This window comes from Hyperoodon ampullatus (genome assembly GCF_949752795.1).
Source record: "Hyperoodon ampullatus genome assembly, chromosome: 1".
NCBI lineage: Eukaryota > Metazoa > Chordata > Mammalia > Artiodactyla > Ziphiidae > Hyperoodon > Hyperoodon ampullatus.
This window is the reverse complement of record NC_136914.1, coordinates 219,712,399-219,731,666: the sequence shown is the minus strand read 5'-3', so window position 1 is coordinate 219,731,666 and position 19,268 is coordinate 219,712,399. Positions and strand designations below refer to the sequence as shown.

General features: G+C 50.3%; 1 protein-coding gene across 5 annotated transcripts in view; it reads left to right on the top strand.

Moving 5' to 3' along the window:
* Positions 1 to 1,101: 1,101 nt before the first annotated feature.
* FGFR2 (fibroblast growth factor receptor 2) overlaps positions 1,102 to 19,268 on the top strand; it is a gene marked incomplete at its 3' end in the record, with an annotated part of 102,463 nt that continues 84,296 nt past the window's right edge. For 4 of the 5 annotated variants that reach the window (XM_079708451.1, XM_079708448.1, XM_079708449.1 and 1 more), the window contains exon 1: positions 5,034 to 5,320. In XM_079708451.1, the coding sequence (XP_079564577.1) occupies positions 5,155 to 5,320 (166 nt within the window). In that variant the 5' untranslated portion in view covers positions 5,034 to 5,154. Of the gene's footprint in view, positions 1,231 to 5,028; positions 5,321 to 19,268 lie in introns of those variants that run through there. The other variant, XM_079708450.1, reaches the window with a different exon arrangement.

The following is a 19,268-nucleotide window of genomic DNA, read 5'->3' as shown; positions in this document are numbered from 1 at the left end:
CTTTTTTTTTTTTTTTCTCCAGTTTTGAACTTTTTCTAAGAGATCCAGATTCAAAGCCAGGCTCAGCGGCTGCCAGCAACCAGCTGTTTAACCCTGGACAAATAACCTCTCTCATCCTCACTTTCCTTACCAGAAACTGGGACTATTACTCTGCAGGGTGGCAGTGTCGATTCAAAAGAAGACTCTATTCCGTGTGTCCCACCCATAGCAGGGCCTCCATAAATATTCGTTTCTTTTCTCATTGCTCTCGCTTTGAAGGACAGAGCAGTGTAGCGTCCAGCAACCATTCCCAAGTTGCTTCCTCTCCTCTCAGTTTGTTCATTACATTTCTCCCCCCAATACCACGCAGACGCATTTTAAAGTCTCTTTCGGGGGTAGAGCAGGCATTCTGTCATTTGTTTTGACTTGAAATAAGACAACGTAACGCAACCGCCCGGCAAACCGTCGGTCAGGCCAGCTCCCGAAGAAAGGGGACGGGGGCGGGGGCGCGGGACCCGGCCTGATTCACCGAGGATGCTGCTGCCTCTCTCCGTCCCGGTTCTGGCCGGGCCCCTCGCCTTCCCGGCCGGGGTCTTGGGGCCGCTCGCAGGCGTCGGGAGCCGCGCGGAGCAGGGGCGGTCGGGGCGCGCGGCGCTGATTGGCAGAGCGGGCGCCGCCGTCCAGGAAACGGCTCGGGTTTCAGCGGGGGCGTGACCCGCCGGGAGGGGGCGGCGGCGGCGGCGGCGGCGCGGGCGGCGGCGGCGGCAGTGGAGAGCGCCGCGGAGAGCCGAGCGGGCGGGCGGCGGGTGCGGAGCGGGCGGGCGAGCGAGCGAGCGAGCGATCGATCGAGCGCGGCCGCCACAAAGCTCGGGCGCCGCGGGGTCTGCGCGCGGCGTAGCTGGCCCCGCGCGGCGACTCCTTTCCATGCTGGCTGGGCCCGGCCGCGAGCCCCGGGCGCCCCGAGGCCGCGGCTTTCCTGCGCGCTCCGAGCGTTCGCAAGTTGCGAGCAAAGTTTGCTGGAGGAAACGCCAAGCCTGAGTCCTTTCTTCCTCTCGCCCCCCAAATCCAAGCGCAGCCTGCGGGCGTCATGCCCGCGCGCCTCCGCAACCTGGGGTGCGCGTGAAGCCTCGGAGCCTTGGCGCCGGCGAGGACACAAGGACCACTTTTTGGGGGGAGCTCGTCGTTTGCTCCGTCCCGACCCACGCCGGGCGCGGGGACAGAGCCGGTCGCCGGGGATCGTTGCCATTCAAGGTAACCGCCGTGGTGGGCCCCTTGGGGAGCCTCGCGGGACGGGAGAGTGGGCGCCGTGAAAGCCCGGGACGCCGGGTGCACGGCCCCCGAGCGGAGGGCTGGCACTGTGGAGGCTGCTCCCTGTTCTCCCTCTTTGGCGGCATAGGTGATGGGGGAGCTGGGTGCATGCTGACGGCTGGCGTTAGGGAAGTTCTGCCTCAACCACCCCCATCCAGATGCTGACATCTGCCTCAGGCGCTCACACCCGCCCCCCTGTCAAACTCCGGATGGCGCACTCCCGCCAGCCCGGCGAGATCCTCCGACCCCAGAGCTGGCGGGCGAGCGGCGGGGCTGCCTCGCTGGTGGCACAGCCGCGCAGGTCCGGAGCTCGGAGGGGCATCTTCGGGGTGCCTCGTTCCGGGCCCCGGGGAGCACCCGTCCCGTCCCATCCAGGCCCCGACGGGGGTGCCCTTCCCCGGGAGGGAGCCGCTGGGGTGGGGCCGGCGACACCTCTGTAGGGTAGGAGATGCTCGGGGGTGGCACATTTGGGGAGGGGGCTGCTCCGGTTCCCCGATTGCAGTGCCGGGCGCCCCTGGCCCGCAGCCGCCGTCGGCGCTGGAGGGAGCCCGGCGCGCCTGGGGCTAGGGGGCGAACTGGACCGACTTTTTCTAGTTCGCTGCCTGCTCCGCCGGCAGCAGCTCGGAGATGTCGAAAGCGCAGGCGAGTTCTAACTTGCGCGCTCATTCTTTCGGCTGCCGGACCGCGCCGGGGAATCAGCCGGGGGGCCGGGTCAGGAGCTGGCTCCGACCCTCGCGGCCGGAGGGCCAGGCGCAGAGGTCCGGCCCGGGGGCGATGAGTCTCCGCAGTTCCCCTCGCTGTCCGCTCCCTTGCAGACTCTTCTCGCGACCCTCCTTCCTCTCGCCCAATTCAATAAAACCTACCCTTAAAGGCAAACCTGCTTTCACCCATTATGTGTTTGGTGTGAAACGCTATCAACATTTAAAACCCCATTGTCCCCTTGGTCCCAAATCCCTGTAAATCTTCCACTGGCCTCGACTCATTTTCATCTGAAAAGACTGTTTAGTTTGAATAGAAAAGCAATCGGGAGCCCCCACCTCTTTCTCCGTGGAATGTCAATTAAAATGCAGATTTCTCTGAGCTCTTTAGCGCCCGGAGAAGGGGGAGAAAATCAGATATTCCAAGCAAACAAATGAAAGAAGTGCTACAATGAAGCCGGGTTGGTGGTGTTCAGTTCTCCCGAAGCGGCGGCAAGTCCTCATTGGCTTGCCAGCGTTAACAGGGAAGAGAAGGTGGTCCCAGGTCAGCCTGTATTTTCTGAGATTTCAGTATGTTGAGGAATCCCCACACCCATCGCATTTGGCCCCCTGAGAGGCCCCCGCCCTGTTAGCTGTGGGGATAAGGGGGGCTAGGGAGGCTCTGAGCCAGGAGGTGGATCTGCCCCCTGGGGGACCTGGGCGCACCCCCCCCCCCCCAACCTTGCCTGGCTCTCTTGACTGATGTGAAATATACTGGGAACAAAACACCCAAGTGCTCGTCATGGGCGGGCGGGCAGACAGACAACCTCTTAGGGGTAGAAACTCAGGTAAGGCGGGCGCTGTATGGGCTGTCTTCTTGGAGGGTGTGTGTGTGGGGGGGTGTTGGGGAATGTTCTGGTAAACCGAGGAGCCCAGCATCGACCTGGCATAGGGACCACTCCCCAGCCAAGCCCTCTCGCTTGTCACTCTGCCTGTCTTTGGGGGCAGGCTTGTGCCGAGGTGAAAATGGACCAGGGGGACGGGTGGCCCTGAAGAGCCATCCATCACTGGGAGGGTGACAACTCCTCCCGCGCCCGGGTGGAGAAGAGAGTTCCCTTTCAAGGGGAAAAATAAACACGCTGGGGCTTTCACTGAGGCTCAGACTCCAGGAGGGATTATGGTATTGAAGGCAGGAAGCCGGGATTGTGGCCGCCAGCGGCATGCTGGGCCTGTGTTCCCAGCACCGAGCCTGGGGACCTCGTTATCCTGCCTAGGAGGTCCCTCCATACTTTTGTCCAGTCTGGAGAGGACTTGTGCAGACCTGCCGCCCTAGGCCTCCACCTTCCAGAGATTTGGGAAGGGGGTGGCCGCGGGGCCTGGACCTGGAAATGGCTAAAAGTCAGTTTCTGGTGCAAGCTGATGGGATGAACGAATGGTTTGGGATTTAGCTGAGGTCACTCACTGTCCACCTTTCCCTGCCTAGAGCAAAGGAAGCTCCTCTAGGCTGGGACAGGTGGGCGAGGCGGCTGGGGAAGCAGCCTGGGGCCCACTCTCCTGCTAGGATTTAAGATTGTTCCTGTGAGGCAGAAAATTCCCATGCATTCTGGAAATGCTTAGTAAATCAATGAGAATGTTTGTGTGTTTTCCTCCCACGTGTATGTAGAAATAGATATGGAATTATCTTTTGAGGCTCTTAACTTGAAGAGGAAGGAAAAGTTGGCCAAAAAAATCCTTCAAGCAGTCTGAAAACAGGGTGGGCACACATGCTTTTCTTGCTTGTGCTGTGAATCACACCATTTCACATGTGCTTTCTTTGAAGCAGAGATTTTCTTTATTCCTCCTCTGGAAGTGGTGCAGCATCCTCTTTTCCCTTACCCACTTTAATCCTTAGTTAAGGCTAAAAGTTTTTTCTCATGTAGCTTTGGGGAGGCTCCAGCAGTATTGAAATCGTAGTCATAATTCGAAATATCAAGTCATGCAAAAAGCGTGGGGTTTAGAAAGTTCTCAGCCCTACCCTCAATCCTATAAAATGTGGTTCATTCATATATAGTTCACAGAATCTGACTGTGTCGATCAAATTCTCTTAAAGTTTGTGCATTTCGGTTCTATACTTAGTAATTGATACCGAACAAATTTAAAGTTATTTGGAGTATCTTAAGTGTGGAAACTTTTCTTTGCCTTTGGATCAAATGAGTGAACAGAATAGCAGGTTGGGCACCCCCTTGTAATTTCTGCTCTGAAATTTTAGCCAGTAGGTTAGCATACTGAAAGTTCTTGGCCCAATCACATACCTTGATAATAATTTACATATCATCAGAAGCAGCATCATTAATAAATGCCTGTGATATTCATCAGAATTTGCACTTGCTCCATTTCTTAACCCGCTCTGTCTGAAGGCATTCGCTAGGCCTGGGTTGCCATTAATCATAGTGGAACGGGATTCAGCTTTCGAATCTCTTTTTTGGATCAGCTGCTTTGAATGTATTGCAGTTCCGTTCATTCTTTGTAAGTGACTGCTTGGCGAAAGATTGAAATACATTTCTGCGTTTGAAAATGAATCTCGACAAGTGTAAACTGGTGGGAATTTTTGGTCGCCTTCCTGGGGTTCTTTTTACTTTGCTGGTCTCCCTTCTTCCTGAGGCCTCCAGCCCCCAGAAGCCGATGCCTCTGAAGCCCAGTTGGCCTGAGAGAAGTTAACGAGAGGCTGGGTATGCCAGCCTGAGCATCATTAACTTGCTTTGTAGTTGCCCTTGAAACTAAGGTCACGTTGCTTCTGCTTTTTGAGGGCTGTAGAGGTGACAGTGGGTAGGAGAAGAGAGTACACTTTGCCTGACTGAAGTGGCCGCACGTATCTGTGTCCTGTAGCTACTCTTTTTTTAATCTCTGTTTCTTAAAAGTAGGCCTTCTAAACAATCAGCCTGACACCTTCTGTGGACCGGTCTGGTGGAAACCCCTGGGACTCACGTGCGGATGGAAGGCATTTGCAGATAATGAAAAAGAACTGGGTTGAAATGAATTGGCGTTGGGGAAGATTTCACTGACTTGCCGACTCTCTCTCCTCTAGAGGCTACAGCAGCAGCAGAAGTGGCTGCAGGGCCAGCAGAGGCTGTCACAGCACCTTGGTTCCCGAGCCCACCGCCGGCTGAAGGCATTGCTGCAGGCAGTCCATGCTCATAGAGGAAGTGTGCAGATGGGATTAACGTCCACATGGAGATATGGAAGAGGACGGGGGATTGGCAGCGTAACCATGGTCAGCTGGGGGCGCTTCCTCGGCCTGGTTGTGGTCACCATGGCAACCTTGTCCCTGGCCCGGCCCTCCTTCAATTTAGTTGAGGATACCACGGTGGAGCCGGAAGGTAAGTTGTTTAATTTCACTTTCAGGGTACCAGGTTTGTTTTGGGATTTGTCCGGGGAAGTGGCACTCAGGTCAAGGCCTGTTTGAGAATCAGCTGCCCCTTGCGTTGTAAGTGAGTCTTCCAAGGGCAAGGGAGAGTGGGCTGTCTGCTCCCCGCAAGCCAGAGATTGCGAGAGAAGGTTCCCAGCTGTCACACTGCAGGCAGAGTGGTGTAGTTTGGTGGTTTCTCGGCATGTGCGTTTCTCTGAGCTGGGTGAGGGAGACAGCGGGCAAGTTCATCCAGTGCCCAGGAGAGCCGTGGAAGGGGAGCTTGCAGCTGAATGCCATCTAGGGCTTCCTGCGGGAGCATGCTTCCCGGAGAAGGTCTTGCTCCCAATGTAAAGAATTGCTGTTTTCTAACAAAAGGAGTCACTAAGGGAAATTGCCAACATCTGAAATGCTGACATTTTATTTTCATTGTCTAAGGAGAAAAAGCAGCCTCTGAAGTTCAGCACAGAGATGCTTGACACATTACATTCTTTTGAGCCATTGTAATTCATAATACTTAAGCAGTACGTCACAAAGCGGCAGATTCTATTTTAAGTCAATTTGGAGTGTACCTGGGCCTTTCCTGAACCTCTGAGAACTTCCAGATCTAACAGGGTGTGCGTTGGTGTTTCAGCTTTGGAAATTGCATGAAGGCAACACATTATGCATTTTGGAAGGTACAGAAAGGCATGAGGCCAGTTGTGAGCACCAGACAGGGCTGAATTATCCCGCCGGGCAGATTTGGAACCTCTTCCCCAGGTCCTTCGGAGACGTCGGTAGCCAAGCCTTGACTTGGTGCAGCACTGAAATCTGTCATCAGTAGGGAATATTGGTAGCTGAGCTATTTTTCACGTGGTAATCTGAGAATAAAACGGCAGATCCTAGCACTCATCGCCACTTAATGAACCTGTTTGCTGAGAGCCCACCTGGTGCCTGCTGAGCTCGGGGCCCTGAGTGGGCTGGGGTCAGCTCAGCTGTTCTGGAAAGGCACCCAGCACAGAAGAGGACCGCAAGCCCGTCTAGGACCACGCGGGAGGGAGGGCTGTGTCCCCATCCGAGGGGGGCTCCCGCTGAGGCCCTGAGTCAGGAAGCATAAAGGCATATCTTTTTCTAAGACGGAGGGACTTCTTACCGGAAGCAGTCCAGCAGTCGTGAGATGAGGCTCGTGCCCTTTTTCTTACACAGAGCTACGGAGGCTTTATAATGAACAGGTGTGGTGACATCGCCGAGGTTTCCAGATCTCCGGGAAGGAAATGTGGTAGGAGCTTGTGTCTGTGGCTGCCTCCTTGTGACATAAGCATGGCTGTACTGTGCAGTGGTGATGCATTTTTAAAGGGCTTAACTTGAGGGAAAAGGGTCCTGGTTTCTGAAAGTCATGCCTGTACTTCTTTAATTTTGCTAATAATTAAAATGGATGTTTCTCTAATTGCCAGTTTTCCCCCGAGTGTGTGGCTCAGCCCACACCGAGGCAGCTGAGCTGGGATTTCCCAGGAACGGCCCAGGTTAGGAAGAAAATGTCATTTTTCATTTAGACTTTCAGGGCAGTATTATTGGGAGTTTATTTCAACATAAAGTGTAAAATGGTCCTGGAGGACTTCTTTTTATCATATTTAATTATTGAAGAGAGTTTAAAATAAGTGTGCACATACTGGAAGAAAGAGGTGAGGCAGAGAGGGGGAAAAGCAGTGGACAGGGATGAAGTCCCCACGGTGGTTCTTTGTTAAAAATGTGCATCCAACAGTGTGAGTATTGTTGGAAGCAGGTCTTCCCAACTTGGCATCTGTGGATGCACTTGCGGGTTGAGGGGAGATGCCTGAATTCCCTGAAATGGTGGGTCATATTTTGCAGATGTCCTTCTTTGCATATTTCGGGGTTCATAGCTCCTATGAGGTTTGTGTCCAGAGTTGTGAGAGGTTAAAAAAAAAAAAGATTTAGTGGACCCCACAAAACCCTGCAAAGAGGTGACTTTGGAAAAGCACACAAACCCCTGGACCTCAGTTTCCTTCCCTTTCTGTCACCTGAGGGTTGGATAAGACAGTCTTCAGGGTCTCTTCATTCGTGCTAAATGAATATTTATATCCTCAGAAGCCTTCTGATGACCTGCCTCAAAAGCTTGCTGGGAGATTTAGGTGGGCCTGGACGTAAAGTGCAGTTAGCACGGGGCCTGGCGTCTAATGAGCACCTGGGATGTGTTGTCATCGTTGTTCCCAGTGCGCTGGGCACATGCATCTTCCTGGTCCCGTGGGCCGGCTGGGTCAGTTGCCACAGTGTCAGGAAACATCTAGGCTTTTGGAGACAGTTGAGAAGAAGGTTGCTGTCTAATGGAGGAGGCCCTTCTTGTTTCCAGGCAGCTGTGTTTGCTTTCTGCAGGGTCTGTACTTCCCCCTTCAACTGATTTGAGCCCTAAGATGAGTTCTTCCAATGCCGGAGTTTTGCTTCGGTGTCCGAGGGTGTTAGGAAGGTAATCTAATTATAGATGAGGAAGAGGAGATTTTGGCAACTGGAAGCAGGCTAAGTAGGGCAGCTCCAGTTTAGGCTGTGGTACCAGCGAATTGGAGAGAGACAGACAGAGAGTCCCCCATCCATGTGTGTCATCAGTCCCTGTCTGTCTTCCGCGGTGAGTTTAACTGTAGCTTTGGTTAAAATAAGTTCAGCCTTGACCTTCTAGTGCACACGGCCTTATCTTAATTTTGGTTTGCTAATTGGGAAGCTCAGTTTAGATAATGTGTATTGGGCTGGACCAGAGGAAAATTTGTCCAGAGAAAAAGGTGACTAAGTTCCAGGAAGGAGCCTGAGCCCTAACGCTTGAGGGTCCTTTTCCAATTGTCCCGGCTTTGTACAGTATCATGTCATCTATCATCACCCTATCCCATCCATCATCATATCATGTATCACATCATCTCATCTACCATGTATCATCATATCATATATCCCATCATCGGTCATATATCATTTGTCTCTGGACACATTCTGAAGTGGTAGCAGTAGGTTTGGGTCTACTCAGCTGACTTAAGAAGAAAATAATCTCTAGAAGATTTTAGTTGTTAATATTCCAGACTAAAAACGAATATTTTCAGCTGGTCATTCATTTTTGTAGGTGACCAGCTGCGAAGGGTTGAAACTCAGTTGACTCAAAGGGGCCAGTCCTCAATGCCAAGTACTGTTCTGTTGATTAAGATTGTAATTATTTAAAGTATAGTCAAGCTTGATTACCCTGGGGTGGAGGCGACTCTTACTTTCAAGTTCTTCCTGACATTGTCACCTACTCTGGTTAATTAAGTCATTGTTGACATTATCCACATCTTTGTTTACATCAGCCCAGTAGGAGCTAAAATAAAAGGACTTTTCCAACCCCAAACCCTTAATTACTTTTCCACCCTCCACAAAGTGTCATTCTGAAAAGCAACAACCTGGGAAGAAAGTATATGCCTTTTTTTCTTCTTCTTCTTTTTTTTTTTTGTAATCAATTTTTGGGCAAGGCAATGCTGACTGATTGATGTGAGTTGGTCCGAAGTTCAGTAGCAGGGGGTCCACACGGAGACCTCCTTACCTCAGATTTTTCCAGCATGGTTTAAGTCCTTTGTTAGAAGTATTGTAAATGCCATGATATCAGCCATACGCATTTAATTGCAAGTTAAAAGAAAAAAAGAATATATCCGCATACCAAGAATGAATGATTTAAAATAATCTTCTGTTTTGTATTATCTGCATCTTTGTTTCTCAATATGAGTGTTAATATTTAAGAGTTGACTGTAACTTGATAGCTTAGGAACAAGGACTTATTCTTGGTAAATTAAACCAAACGTAGGCTTATGCAGTTAAATACACAATGAAGTACACGTTCTTTATTAGTATATAAAGTATTTCACAATTCATAGACAAAGAGCTGTGTTTAATATTACTTCTAGAGCAAAAATTTGGCAAGCCCAGAGAATTGGTATTTGTATACTTTCTATACTGGCTCGCTCTCATCCAAATTCCAAGTGTGTGTGTGTGTGTGTGTGTGTGTGTGTGTTTGTATTTTGCCTTTTTATTTTAACCAGTTAAAACACTGAGTACCTACTAGGTGACTCAGTCCTTGCTAGGCCATAACTGAAGACTTGTTGATCTCAAGTGTTTCCCACTCAGTGGAGGGTGAGAATTCAAATAACTAGAGCAATCCAATATGAGATGTTTCCAATATCAGACTTAATGAATAATTACATGGTTATGAAATAACTGGGGTAGTGTTTAAACAGGAAGAGTTTTGTTTAATGTTTGTATTCCCAATAAAATGTGCCCAGGAGCCCTCCCATTTGTAGTCTCTTGTTTGGGTATTTACTTATCCAGGGTAATTGTTAAAAGGCTACCCCCCTCTTTCATCAGAGTCTGGCTTAGTTTTACATTTCCATTAAAAATGCTGTCTAATTTTAGTCTTTAAAGGAAAACGTGGGAAATTGATTTTTGGCTGCCAGCATCTTAGGCTCGGTAGGAAATACAGCTAGTGTGCTACTTTCCGCTGTGTTGGTTTGATTCTTAGCAGGGTGTGCTTGCCTTGGTAAGCAATTCAGAAGTGATTGTTTGGAAGTTTTTCAGGCTGTCCCACAAATGATTCTGATCCAGTGGGTTTTATGAGGCTGTGCAAAAAGGCCCATTATCTTTATTATTATTTTGTTTTCCTGGAGGGATGACTTTAGCCTTAGGTTTTGCATCCCTTTTATGCTTTTGCTATATCCAAGTGAGATTTAGAGATGGCTCTGCTTTTCCTGCTTCCCTGGCATTGCAGTGCCTGATGCCACACCCTCACCCCACGTCCTTCTCTCTGCCTTGCCATCTTAGCAGTAATTTCTTTTAACTGATGGTGACAGTGCTGAAGGCCATATGTGGCTGAATCGTGAACCCAATGTAAAGGCTGAACATTTGGCCTTAAGCCAGAGAGGTGGGTTTCTGATCATTATATCCAAGATGAACAAACCCCGAAGAATTCAGCTTTGACTTCTTAGAGGCTTAGAGGCTCTTGAACTTGAGTTTTTAAAGCTATGCACAAGTCGTGTTCCATTTTGCGGACAGTGTTTATCTTCATGGGAAGCCTTAAGGCTTTCTGGCAACCCGAGAGTCTGCACAAACCGGCCACTTCCTCCTGCTTACCCAGATAGACCTGGAGTGACCTAGCCAGGTTCAGCCCTGGCTTTCCTGGATCAGGGAATGTGAGGAGGTGGGGAAGGGAGCTGAGGCTGAGTTCTGTAAAGAAGTCTGGTTGAACAAGCTGCTGGCCTTTTCACTATGATGGTCCCCCATGTCTTGGAGATGCTGCCTTTTGAAATTAACAAAGGTCACACTTTTCCCAAGTTTTTTTTCCCCCGTGCTCTGATTGTTACTACCTCATTTTTGGGCATGACAGGAAATCCAAAATGGTAGCCACATCAGTGGTAGATGGTGGTTGCAGGCTTTCACTGGCCTCTCTTTGTATAACGTCAAGCTTTTACCATTTATATAATCATGCAAAAGGATATTTTTAATTATCAGGCTAGACCACTGTTGTCCATGAAGAGTGCAAATCAAGTAAAATAGGCATGCTTTAGAGTTTCAGTAATTTTGGTTTTAGGAAACTTGTACCATGCTGGAGTTTTAAGATGTTGGGTGTGAGCTGTTGTCATTTATTCCACTTTGGAATACCATAAGTAGTTACGTCCCATTCTGGACTTTTGCCACTTCATGTGAATATTAAAAATGTCAACTTCTTTTTGACTGTACTCAGTCAGGGAGCTAAGGTGTGGCCTACTCTTTGCTTTAACCCCTGTCCGACTAAAGCATGGTAAATTCCGAGTCGTGTCTGAATGGAATGCACATATATAGAACGTCGGGTCGTGGTGAACATGTTGTATGGAGGAGTCAAAAAAATAGCTTATAAGGAAAATACTGACAGATTCAGAATTGAGGTCAAGGGACATATATATTTTATGATTTATATACAGCACTTTACTTGAAAGAAAGAACCCAGTTCTGAGCTCTGACATTAATACAGTAAACTCTGTATATATTGTCATGATGATTTTCTAACTTCTTCTGAGTTACTATGTGTGACCTCTTTTTAAAGGCCAGTTTACTGTGAAGTTTTGCCATACATAACCGGCTGTAATGTTTTAAGAATATCAAGACATCGGAAAGGCCAACTTTATGTGTTGCAGAGGGCAGGGGGGTCGGAGGTGGGGAGGTGCTATAAAATGAATAGAAAGATCTTTGCAGTGGCGAGTTTAGGGTTTAAACTCTTTGAAGACCCTTACACTTCAGATTGTGAGTAGACAGTGAGTTTGCCCCAAAGGAGTGTGGCTGCCTTCAAGGCATCTCCTTCCTTCGGGAATTCCCTGGCGGTCCAGTGGTTAGGACTCTGCGCTTTCACTGCCGAGGGCCCGGGTTCAGTCCCTGGTCAGGGAACTAAGATCCCGAAAGCTGGCTGCACAGGTGGTGGCCGCCCCTAACCCCCGCCGAAAAAAAGGCACCTCCTTCCCATCCCGCTAAGCCTCCTGGATCTTGACCAAAACTTGTTGCCTTTTTAGCTGACCCAGGTAGGTGCACAATTAACTATACATCCTAGGGTTCAAACAGAAAATCACTCAGATCTTTAAAAGACCAGGAATCCTCTATGTAATTAACCTAAATTCTGCATCTGACTTTTTTTTTCATAGAAATGAATAAAATCATTTAAAGTGGTATGTAATGTGCTTTCTGGGGACAGAAACTCACAGAAGGAACTTGGCCTTGGGAGCTAAACAAAGCAGATTTGGATCTTTCCTTTATCTACTGGTGCTGTGACCTTGGATAAGTTAGATAACCTCTCTGAGCCTCTCTTTCTTTATCTAAAAGTGGGTCTGATAACATCTATCTTGAGAGGGGGACCATGACGATCAAATGCAAGTGTATGTAAAGCCCGTACAGTAGTTCCTGGCAGATAGTAGGTGCTCAGTAAGTGCTGGTTTCCTCCCTGCCCCACCCCACTTCCTTGTAGAAGTAAAAACCTGAGATAGGATGTCAAACCAATATTTCTGGGATGTTTACCCTATGATATACAATGACAGATCTTCTGATGAGAGTCATTTACTTTAATTATAGTAGAAAGGGAGCCTATCCAACCCTTTTTATTATCCTGGGCATTTACAAGTCTGGACCTTAGAAATGGGGTCCTCTTGCTGCTTGCAGTCCAAATGGTTCAGGGTTGACATTTTTTTTCCCTGTTGAAAAAAGTCAGTTGCGGCTATGTAATAACGGCAGGATATGTGCTTCATAAGGAGCAATATATTTTGGCAAGGAGTTCTGTGCTTGGGGCTTCCAAACAAAGGATTGTCAAGAGGCCCTGTGAAGAAGGATGGAGAGGGACTTCCCTGGCGTCCAATGGTTAGGACACTGCACTTCCACTGCAGGGGGCACGGGTTTGATCCCTGGTCAGGGAACTAAGATCCTGGATGCCACGTGGCGCAGCCAAAAAAAAAAAAAAGAGAAGGATGGAGAGAGGTTTATGGGATTGGTTGGCAGGGAAGGGGGGTGTCACAGGCTCTGCTTTTGTCCTGGCCCATGAGGGGAGCTCCATAGCATGTTATGATAGGCTCTGCCAGGTTGGCCTGTAGTGACTTCCCCCGGGCAGCCTGCTGGGCCCTCCTTAGGTGCACAGGTGGCTGGGCTTCCAGTCTTCATGGAAGGGAGCTCAAGGAGATTGTTATGGTACTGGGGGTGTGAGTTGGGGTGCGCAGTGTGGATGGGGTCGTATTCTATTAGCCCATTCCTTGAGAGTCTGAGGATGCAGGTGGTGGTAACAGTAATTTTTATTACCATCTATTAAGTGCCTGCTGTGTGTTGGACATTGTGCTAGGTACCTTGACATATTATCTCTAATCTCTTTTCCCCAGTTTTATTGAGATACAACAGACAGCACTGTTTAAGATGTATGGCATAACCATTTGAGTTACGTGTATTGTGAGATGATTGCCACAATAAGTTCAGCTAACATCCATCATCTCATACAGACACAAAAAAGAAAAAGAAAAAGATATTTTGGGATTAACTCTCTTAATAACATTCACATATACCAACCACAGAGCAGTGTTAACTCTAGTCATCACGCTGTACATTATATCCCTGGTACTTATTTCCCTTCTAACCGGAATTTTGTACCTTCTGAACCACCTTCCTCCAATACCTCCTCCCGCCACCATCTCTAATCTTAGTAATGCAGCTGACCCCAGCTATCCACATGCCCATTTTATGGCTGAGGCTCTTGACTGAGACTCTTGGAGGTGAAATGATTCCTCCAAGTCCCCATAGTTAGTGAGTGTGTGTCCAGGCCTTGGGGTAAATTTATTGGTGGAAGGGCTGGCCCACAAGGCAGCAGCACAAGGCCATCCCATTTTCCTTGTCCCAGGTGCTTCAGGCGGTCTGCCCTGGGACCTACTCTGTGTTCAGTTTTGGTTGTCAGTTTGACATTGTGTCAAGCTTTTCTTCAGCATTTCTGGTTTGAGATTGGGTCAAGGCTTACCTCTGCAGACTGGTATACCTGGGGCTTCTGCAACCTGTGGTCATGGACAGATACTGGGCCTTCTAATGTCAGAAGCTAGGAAAGCATAAATAAATAAATAAATAAAAGGTGGGGGGAGGGAAAAAGATTCCGAGAACGAAAGGGCAGGAGCAGCAACACCTATACACTTCCTGTAGCCTTGGCCAGGAAGGGTGTCCCGAGGGAAAAAAGAGGCCGAGGATCAGAGCCCATTTTTAAAGCAAACAGAGTTCAGTTTGGTGGTTTTAAAAAAAAAGAAAGTGAACTCTGAGCGGTTCCAGCCCGACGTGGAGGTGAATGAAGCCTGGTTCAGTCAGTTGCACTCTGCGCCGGCCACCTGCTCGGTGACGCAGAAGACGCAGGCATTCAGAAGGGGGGCCCCGTGTGGGTGAGAGGTTGTAGGATGCTTGGCTGGAAGGTGACACTGCACGGTTCCCTCTGAGCCTCTCAGCCCTGGGGCGGCCGCAGCTTCCAGAGCCAAGGTCATTACTACGGATCACCTTTCCGACTGCAGCGTAATTGCCGTGGCTCCTTTGAGTTTGTCCCCCAATGATGTTGAGACCCTACTATGTCCTACTGTGTGCCGGGCTCTGTGGGGATAGAATGACAAGCAGAGAAGTCTCAAGTCCTGTTGAGTTGGGAGGGACAGGGGGCGGGGACTGGGACTGGCATTCGTCAAATACTTGCAAAAAACGAGGGGGCACTTCCAATCGGAGGTGAAGGTAATCTGAAGTAAAAGCATGGTGTGTCTCAGAGGGATTCGGGGAGCCCCGAGGAGGCCAGTGTGCTAGAGATGGGGCTGCAGAAGTAGGCCAGGCCAGGCGGGGCTGGAGGCAGCCTATGTGCCACGTTAAGGATTTTTCTGGGTCTTCCAACCGTGCACCTTCCTGAGGCTGGTCTTGAAGGCAGTGGGTGCCGCCTTGATTTGCTGGCAAGTTCACCGCGTTGGCCCTAGTCAGCCCCGGCCAGGTGTGCCGGCTAGGTTGCTCTGTGCCCACTTTGGGAATCCTCCTGACCTCTCTGCTGTCCGGTGAGAGGTACCTACCCTTAAAGGTATGGCGAGTAAGGAGGTCACGGGCAGCCCTCAGCTGGCACTTGAGTGGGGCATCTCCTCGCTCCTTGACAGTCTGGAGCTGCAGTTCCTTACCAGACCTACGTGGATGCCGGGAGACGGCCCCGGGGAGCCAGGGAGACCTAGTGAACACGATTCTGGTCCCCTCTTGGGGGCCTCACCTGGGGACTCAGAGATTCAAACAAGGCTTCCTCCTCTTTCCATGGAGAGGGGTGCACAGTCTCAGCTTAAGAAAGGACCTGGTACGCCCTGTCCACGTCTTGGGAAACCAAGATGTGGGGGAGCCATGCACAGCCTTTCCAAGAGCAAGTGCTCCCGAGGGTTTTGAAAGGGGCTCTCTTAGGAGGTAGGGGCTCTTCAAAGTTTGTTTCCTTGAAGTTTTTACCTCTCTGCAAATAGGCGGCTTAGGGTTGGGGAGAAAGGTTAACCACGGTGGCGCCTATCTTAATTTGGAATTTCCTGAATGAATGTGGTTTCAATCCTCAGGCACAGGATTCCCCTAGGGAGACTTTTTCTTTTCTCTGCGTATCACGGGAAAAAAGTGATCCCTGTGGCTTGTCCTGCCTTTCTGGGCCCAGCCCGGCTGGGAATGGGCCCTGCCCACCACAGAGGCTCCCCGCCCCCTCTGACTTCAGGGAGACCTCTCCCAGGGGCCATTCTGATCGAGCTGCTCGCTAAAGACCCCTCGGGCTAGGAATCTGTGCCTTCGCCTGCCTGAGCAGGATTTCAGCGCTGGCCGGGCCTGAACTTGCTGAGGTCCGGGCTGCCAGATCAAACCCATTCAGATGAGGAGGCCCATCTGTTTCCCAGTATCCAGCTGCTCTCCCTTCATTTGCAAATGGCTGGGATGCTGCTGGAGGGGGGACCAGACTGGGGACACATCTGCAGGCTCCGAGCGGGTGTTGGAACTGGGGTCCTGCTGAGAGAAGAAGGGCCGAGCCCTTTAAGTAAACTTGCTGAATAATACCCCCAAAAGGTCCTGAGTTGCAGAACCCGAGGCAACCTTGCCCTCAAGGAGTAACTCTTCACCTCCCTCTCCTCGGTCAAGCTTCCCGTTTTCTTCCCCTCTCGTTTGCCGCTGGGGCCGCTTTAAAAGTATTCATGTATTCAGAACGTGCTCATTGAGGGAGGGGCTCGGGAAAATGTCCAGTAGGATTTGGACATTGATCTAGGATTTGGACATTGATCTGACCTTCACGGGACTCAGAAGGCAAGTGTATCCACTGGAGTTGGCACCATTTATGTCAGTAACGGGGCCGTGTGAGCCACAGGTAACACTAAGGTGGAAAGGCGACCGCCCCTGAAAACTTGCTTCTGAATGTAGTCAGACTGCTGGCTTTGGAGCATGCTCTCTGCAACGCAGGCAACTACCCCACTCACTGGAGCCCAGGTCCTCAAGCTAGTGGCCTCTGGGTCTGGCGTTCAGGGGTTTTCATGGCCTGCTGTCGGGTTGCGGTGAGTCATCCCTGAGCTCAGCTGGGATCCCCTTTTCTAGGGAGTTCTTTGGGGGTTACCGTGCCCCCCATACAAATATCAGTTATCTCAAATTTGTTGGATGGATGAATAGTAAATGGTATTTTAATAAGCCACAGGCTTCTTCCCTTACAAAAGTAATCAAACAGGTGTTGTACATGGCCGTTGATGACGACGACTCTCACAAGATCCTTGGATGTTTAGTTCCATTTGGGAACATTCCAGAAATCCCCATTTTGGTAACTTCCATATATATGATGTGGCAGATTTGTTCATTTGAAAGAAAACCCCTTTTTAAAATCAGACAAATTCAAATTGAGGTTCCCATGTGATTGGAAAAATGTAATCTGCTGATCAGTTAAAATATTACTCAGCCATAAAAAGGAACAAAATTGGGTCATTTGTAGAGACGTGGACGGATCTAGAGACTGTCATACAGAGTGAAGTAAGTCAGAAAGAGAAAAACAAATATCGTATATTAACACATATATGTGGAATCTAGAAAAGTGGTACAGATGAACCGGTTTGCAGGGCAGAAATAGAGACACAGATGCAGAGAACAAACGTATGGACACCAAGGGGGGAAAGCGGGGGTGGCGGGTGGTGGTGGGATGAACTGGGAGATTGGGATTGACATGTATACACTGATGTGTATAAAATGGATGACTAATAAGGACCTGCTGTATAAAAAAAATAAATAAAATAAAATTCAAAAATTAAAAAAAAAAAAGTATCAAGCTACAGCCCACAAGCAGGAGCCTGGCCTGCTCTGGCCAGTGCTGAGGGGTAGGCAGGCCAGGGCACCCCTGCCGGGGTGGAGGCTTCTCTTAGGTGTGCCCCCCACTATACAAAAGCCTTCCCAGGCAGTCTCTGGTTTTGTCCCCGTGGTGACCTTGACCTAGCCTGGAGGTAGCCTCTTCTACAGACCAGGACTCTGAGGCTCAGGGAGGAGAAGGGGCCGCCCAAGTTGACAGAGTTCATCACTGCCGCAGCAGGTCTCAAGCTTGTGCTTAGACACTGGAGCTGAACTTCTCACAAGGCAGCCCTTGGACCAGTAGTATCAGCATTCCCCGGGAACTTGTGGGAAATCCAGAATCTCAGACCCCACCTCAGGCCTCCTGACCTAGAAACTTTGGAAGGGGGGCCCTGGAAGCTGTGTCTGGCTGATCTTTATGCAAAATAAAGGCTGAGAAGCAGAGCCCCCCTCCTCACACACACCCCCCGCCGCCCCCCAGCTCTCAATTGGAGTGGGTGGGTGGAGGCAGACTGTATTCTGCTGGGAATACAGCTTTGTTTGGATAAACAAAGACCTGATGAATTGGAGATGCGAGCCATGCAGTAATGCATGCATTATGCAGTAAAGCCATGCATAATGGGAATCAGAGGAGATGGTATTTGAGTTGGGCTTTGAAGGCTGAATAGGAGTTTGCCACGCAGAGTATCGGGACAGGGGATGCAGGTAGAGGGAACAGTGCCCATGTGAACAGACAAGCCTCGGGTATGAGAGAGAGGGTAGAGCGGGATCTGGGGCCAGGAGCAACCAAGGCCTTAGTGTGGTTGACGTTCTTTGGGTTTTACCCTGTCGAAGTATGGAATGGTCTGTGCCTTTTTTTTTTTTTTTTTTTTTTTTGCGGTACGCGGGCCTCTCACTGTTGTGGCCTCTCCCGTTGCGGAGCACAGACTCCGGATGCGCAGGCCCAGCGGCCATGGCTCACGGGCCTAGCCGCTCCACAGCATGTGGGATCCTCCCGAACCTGGGCACGAACCTGTGTCCCCTGCATCGACAGGCGGACTCTCAACCACTGCGCCACCAGGGAAGCCCTGTGCCTTTTTTTTTTTAAAGTAGTGGTAAGGTTTGCTTTTCAGAAGATTGCTCTAGTGGCTCATGAAGGATACAGGGGACGGCCCACGGGTGATGGGTTGGGGGTGATTGCAGAGCTCTTTTGGAGAGATGGTAGAGGCCTGGAGTAGTGGGCCCGTGGGACCGAAAGCCACCCTTGCTTTATTTCCAGAGCTGTTGCAGAGACGGACTGAATAGGGGAGGAGATGCGGGGACTGACGAGATGCGAGGCGAGAGGGAACAGAGCTGCTTTAGGGTGGGTTTGGAGCTTGAGCTGATGGCACGTGGTGACTCCATTCAGCAAGAGGCCAGAGGAGGAGGACGAGGTTGAAGGTCATCTGCCTGTTTTAGATAGGACCTCTCTAGACACCCAGCTCATGTGTTCCCTCGGGCAGGTGGAAATGTGAACCTGCAAGCAGGGACTTGAGTGGCCTTGCCATGTAGGGGTGGGAAAAGCTGCAGAGATGGAGGACATCAGAATGCAGGGAAAAGGACCAGAGAAGCTGGGGGTGGAATTCAGAGCGTATCCACAGGTATGCGGGGCGGGGAGGGGATTCCCAGAAGGGCAGGAAGGTCTCCAGGCACGTTCCTGTTCTTGAGAACACATGTGCACACGCGTGTGCGCACACACACACACGCCAGCAGCAAACAGCATGCCGCCGTAGGTAAACAGGCGCTAAACTGTGTGTTAGGGGCTCTCCCTTTTCTATCCTCGCCAGCCTTCCACGCTGAGGAGACCTGGTCAGGGGCGTTTCCTCCTTTCACGGTTAGCCGACTGCAGCCCCGGAGTAAGGCTTTCAGCCACAAGCTCTTCCCCACGGCTGGTACTTTGGAGTGCTTGCTAAGTGCTGGGCACTGTGCTGGGTGCTTTCCGTGCACTGTCAGTTATGGTTGTTCCTGGTCTGCGGGGGAAGCACGACGAAGTGATTAGAAAGCTCAGGGCCCTGTCCTGGGTCACGCAACTTCTAAGTGGCAGAGTTGAGACTCAGGCCTGTTCGAAGTCTGGTCTTTGA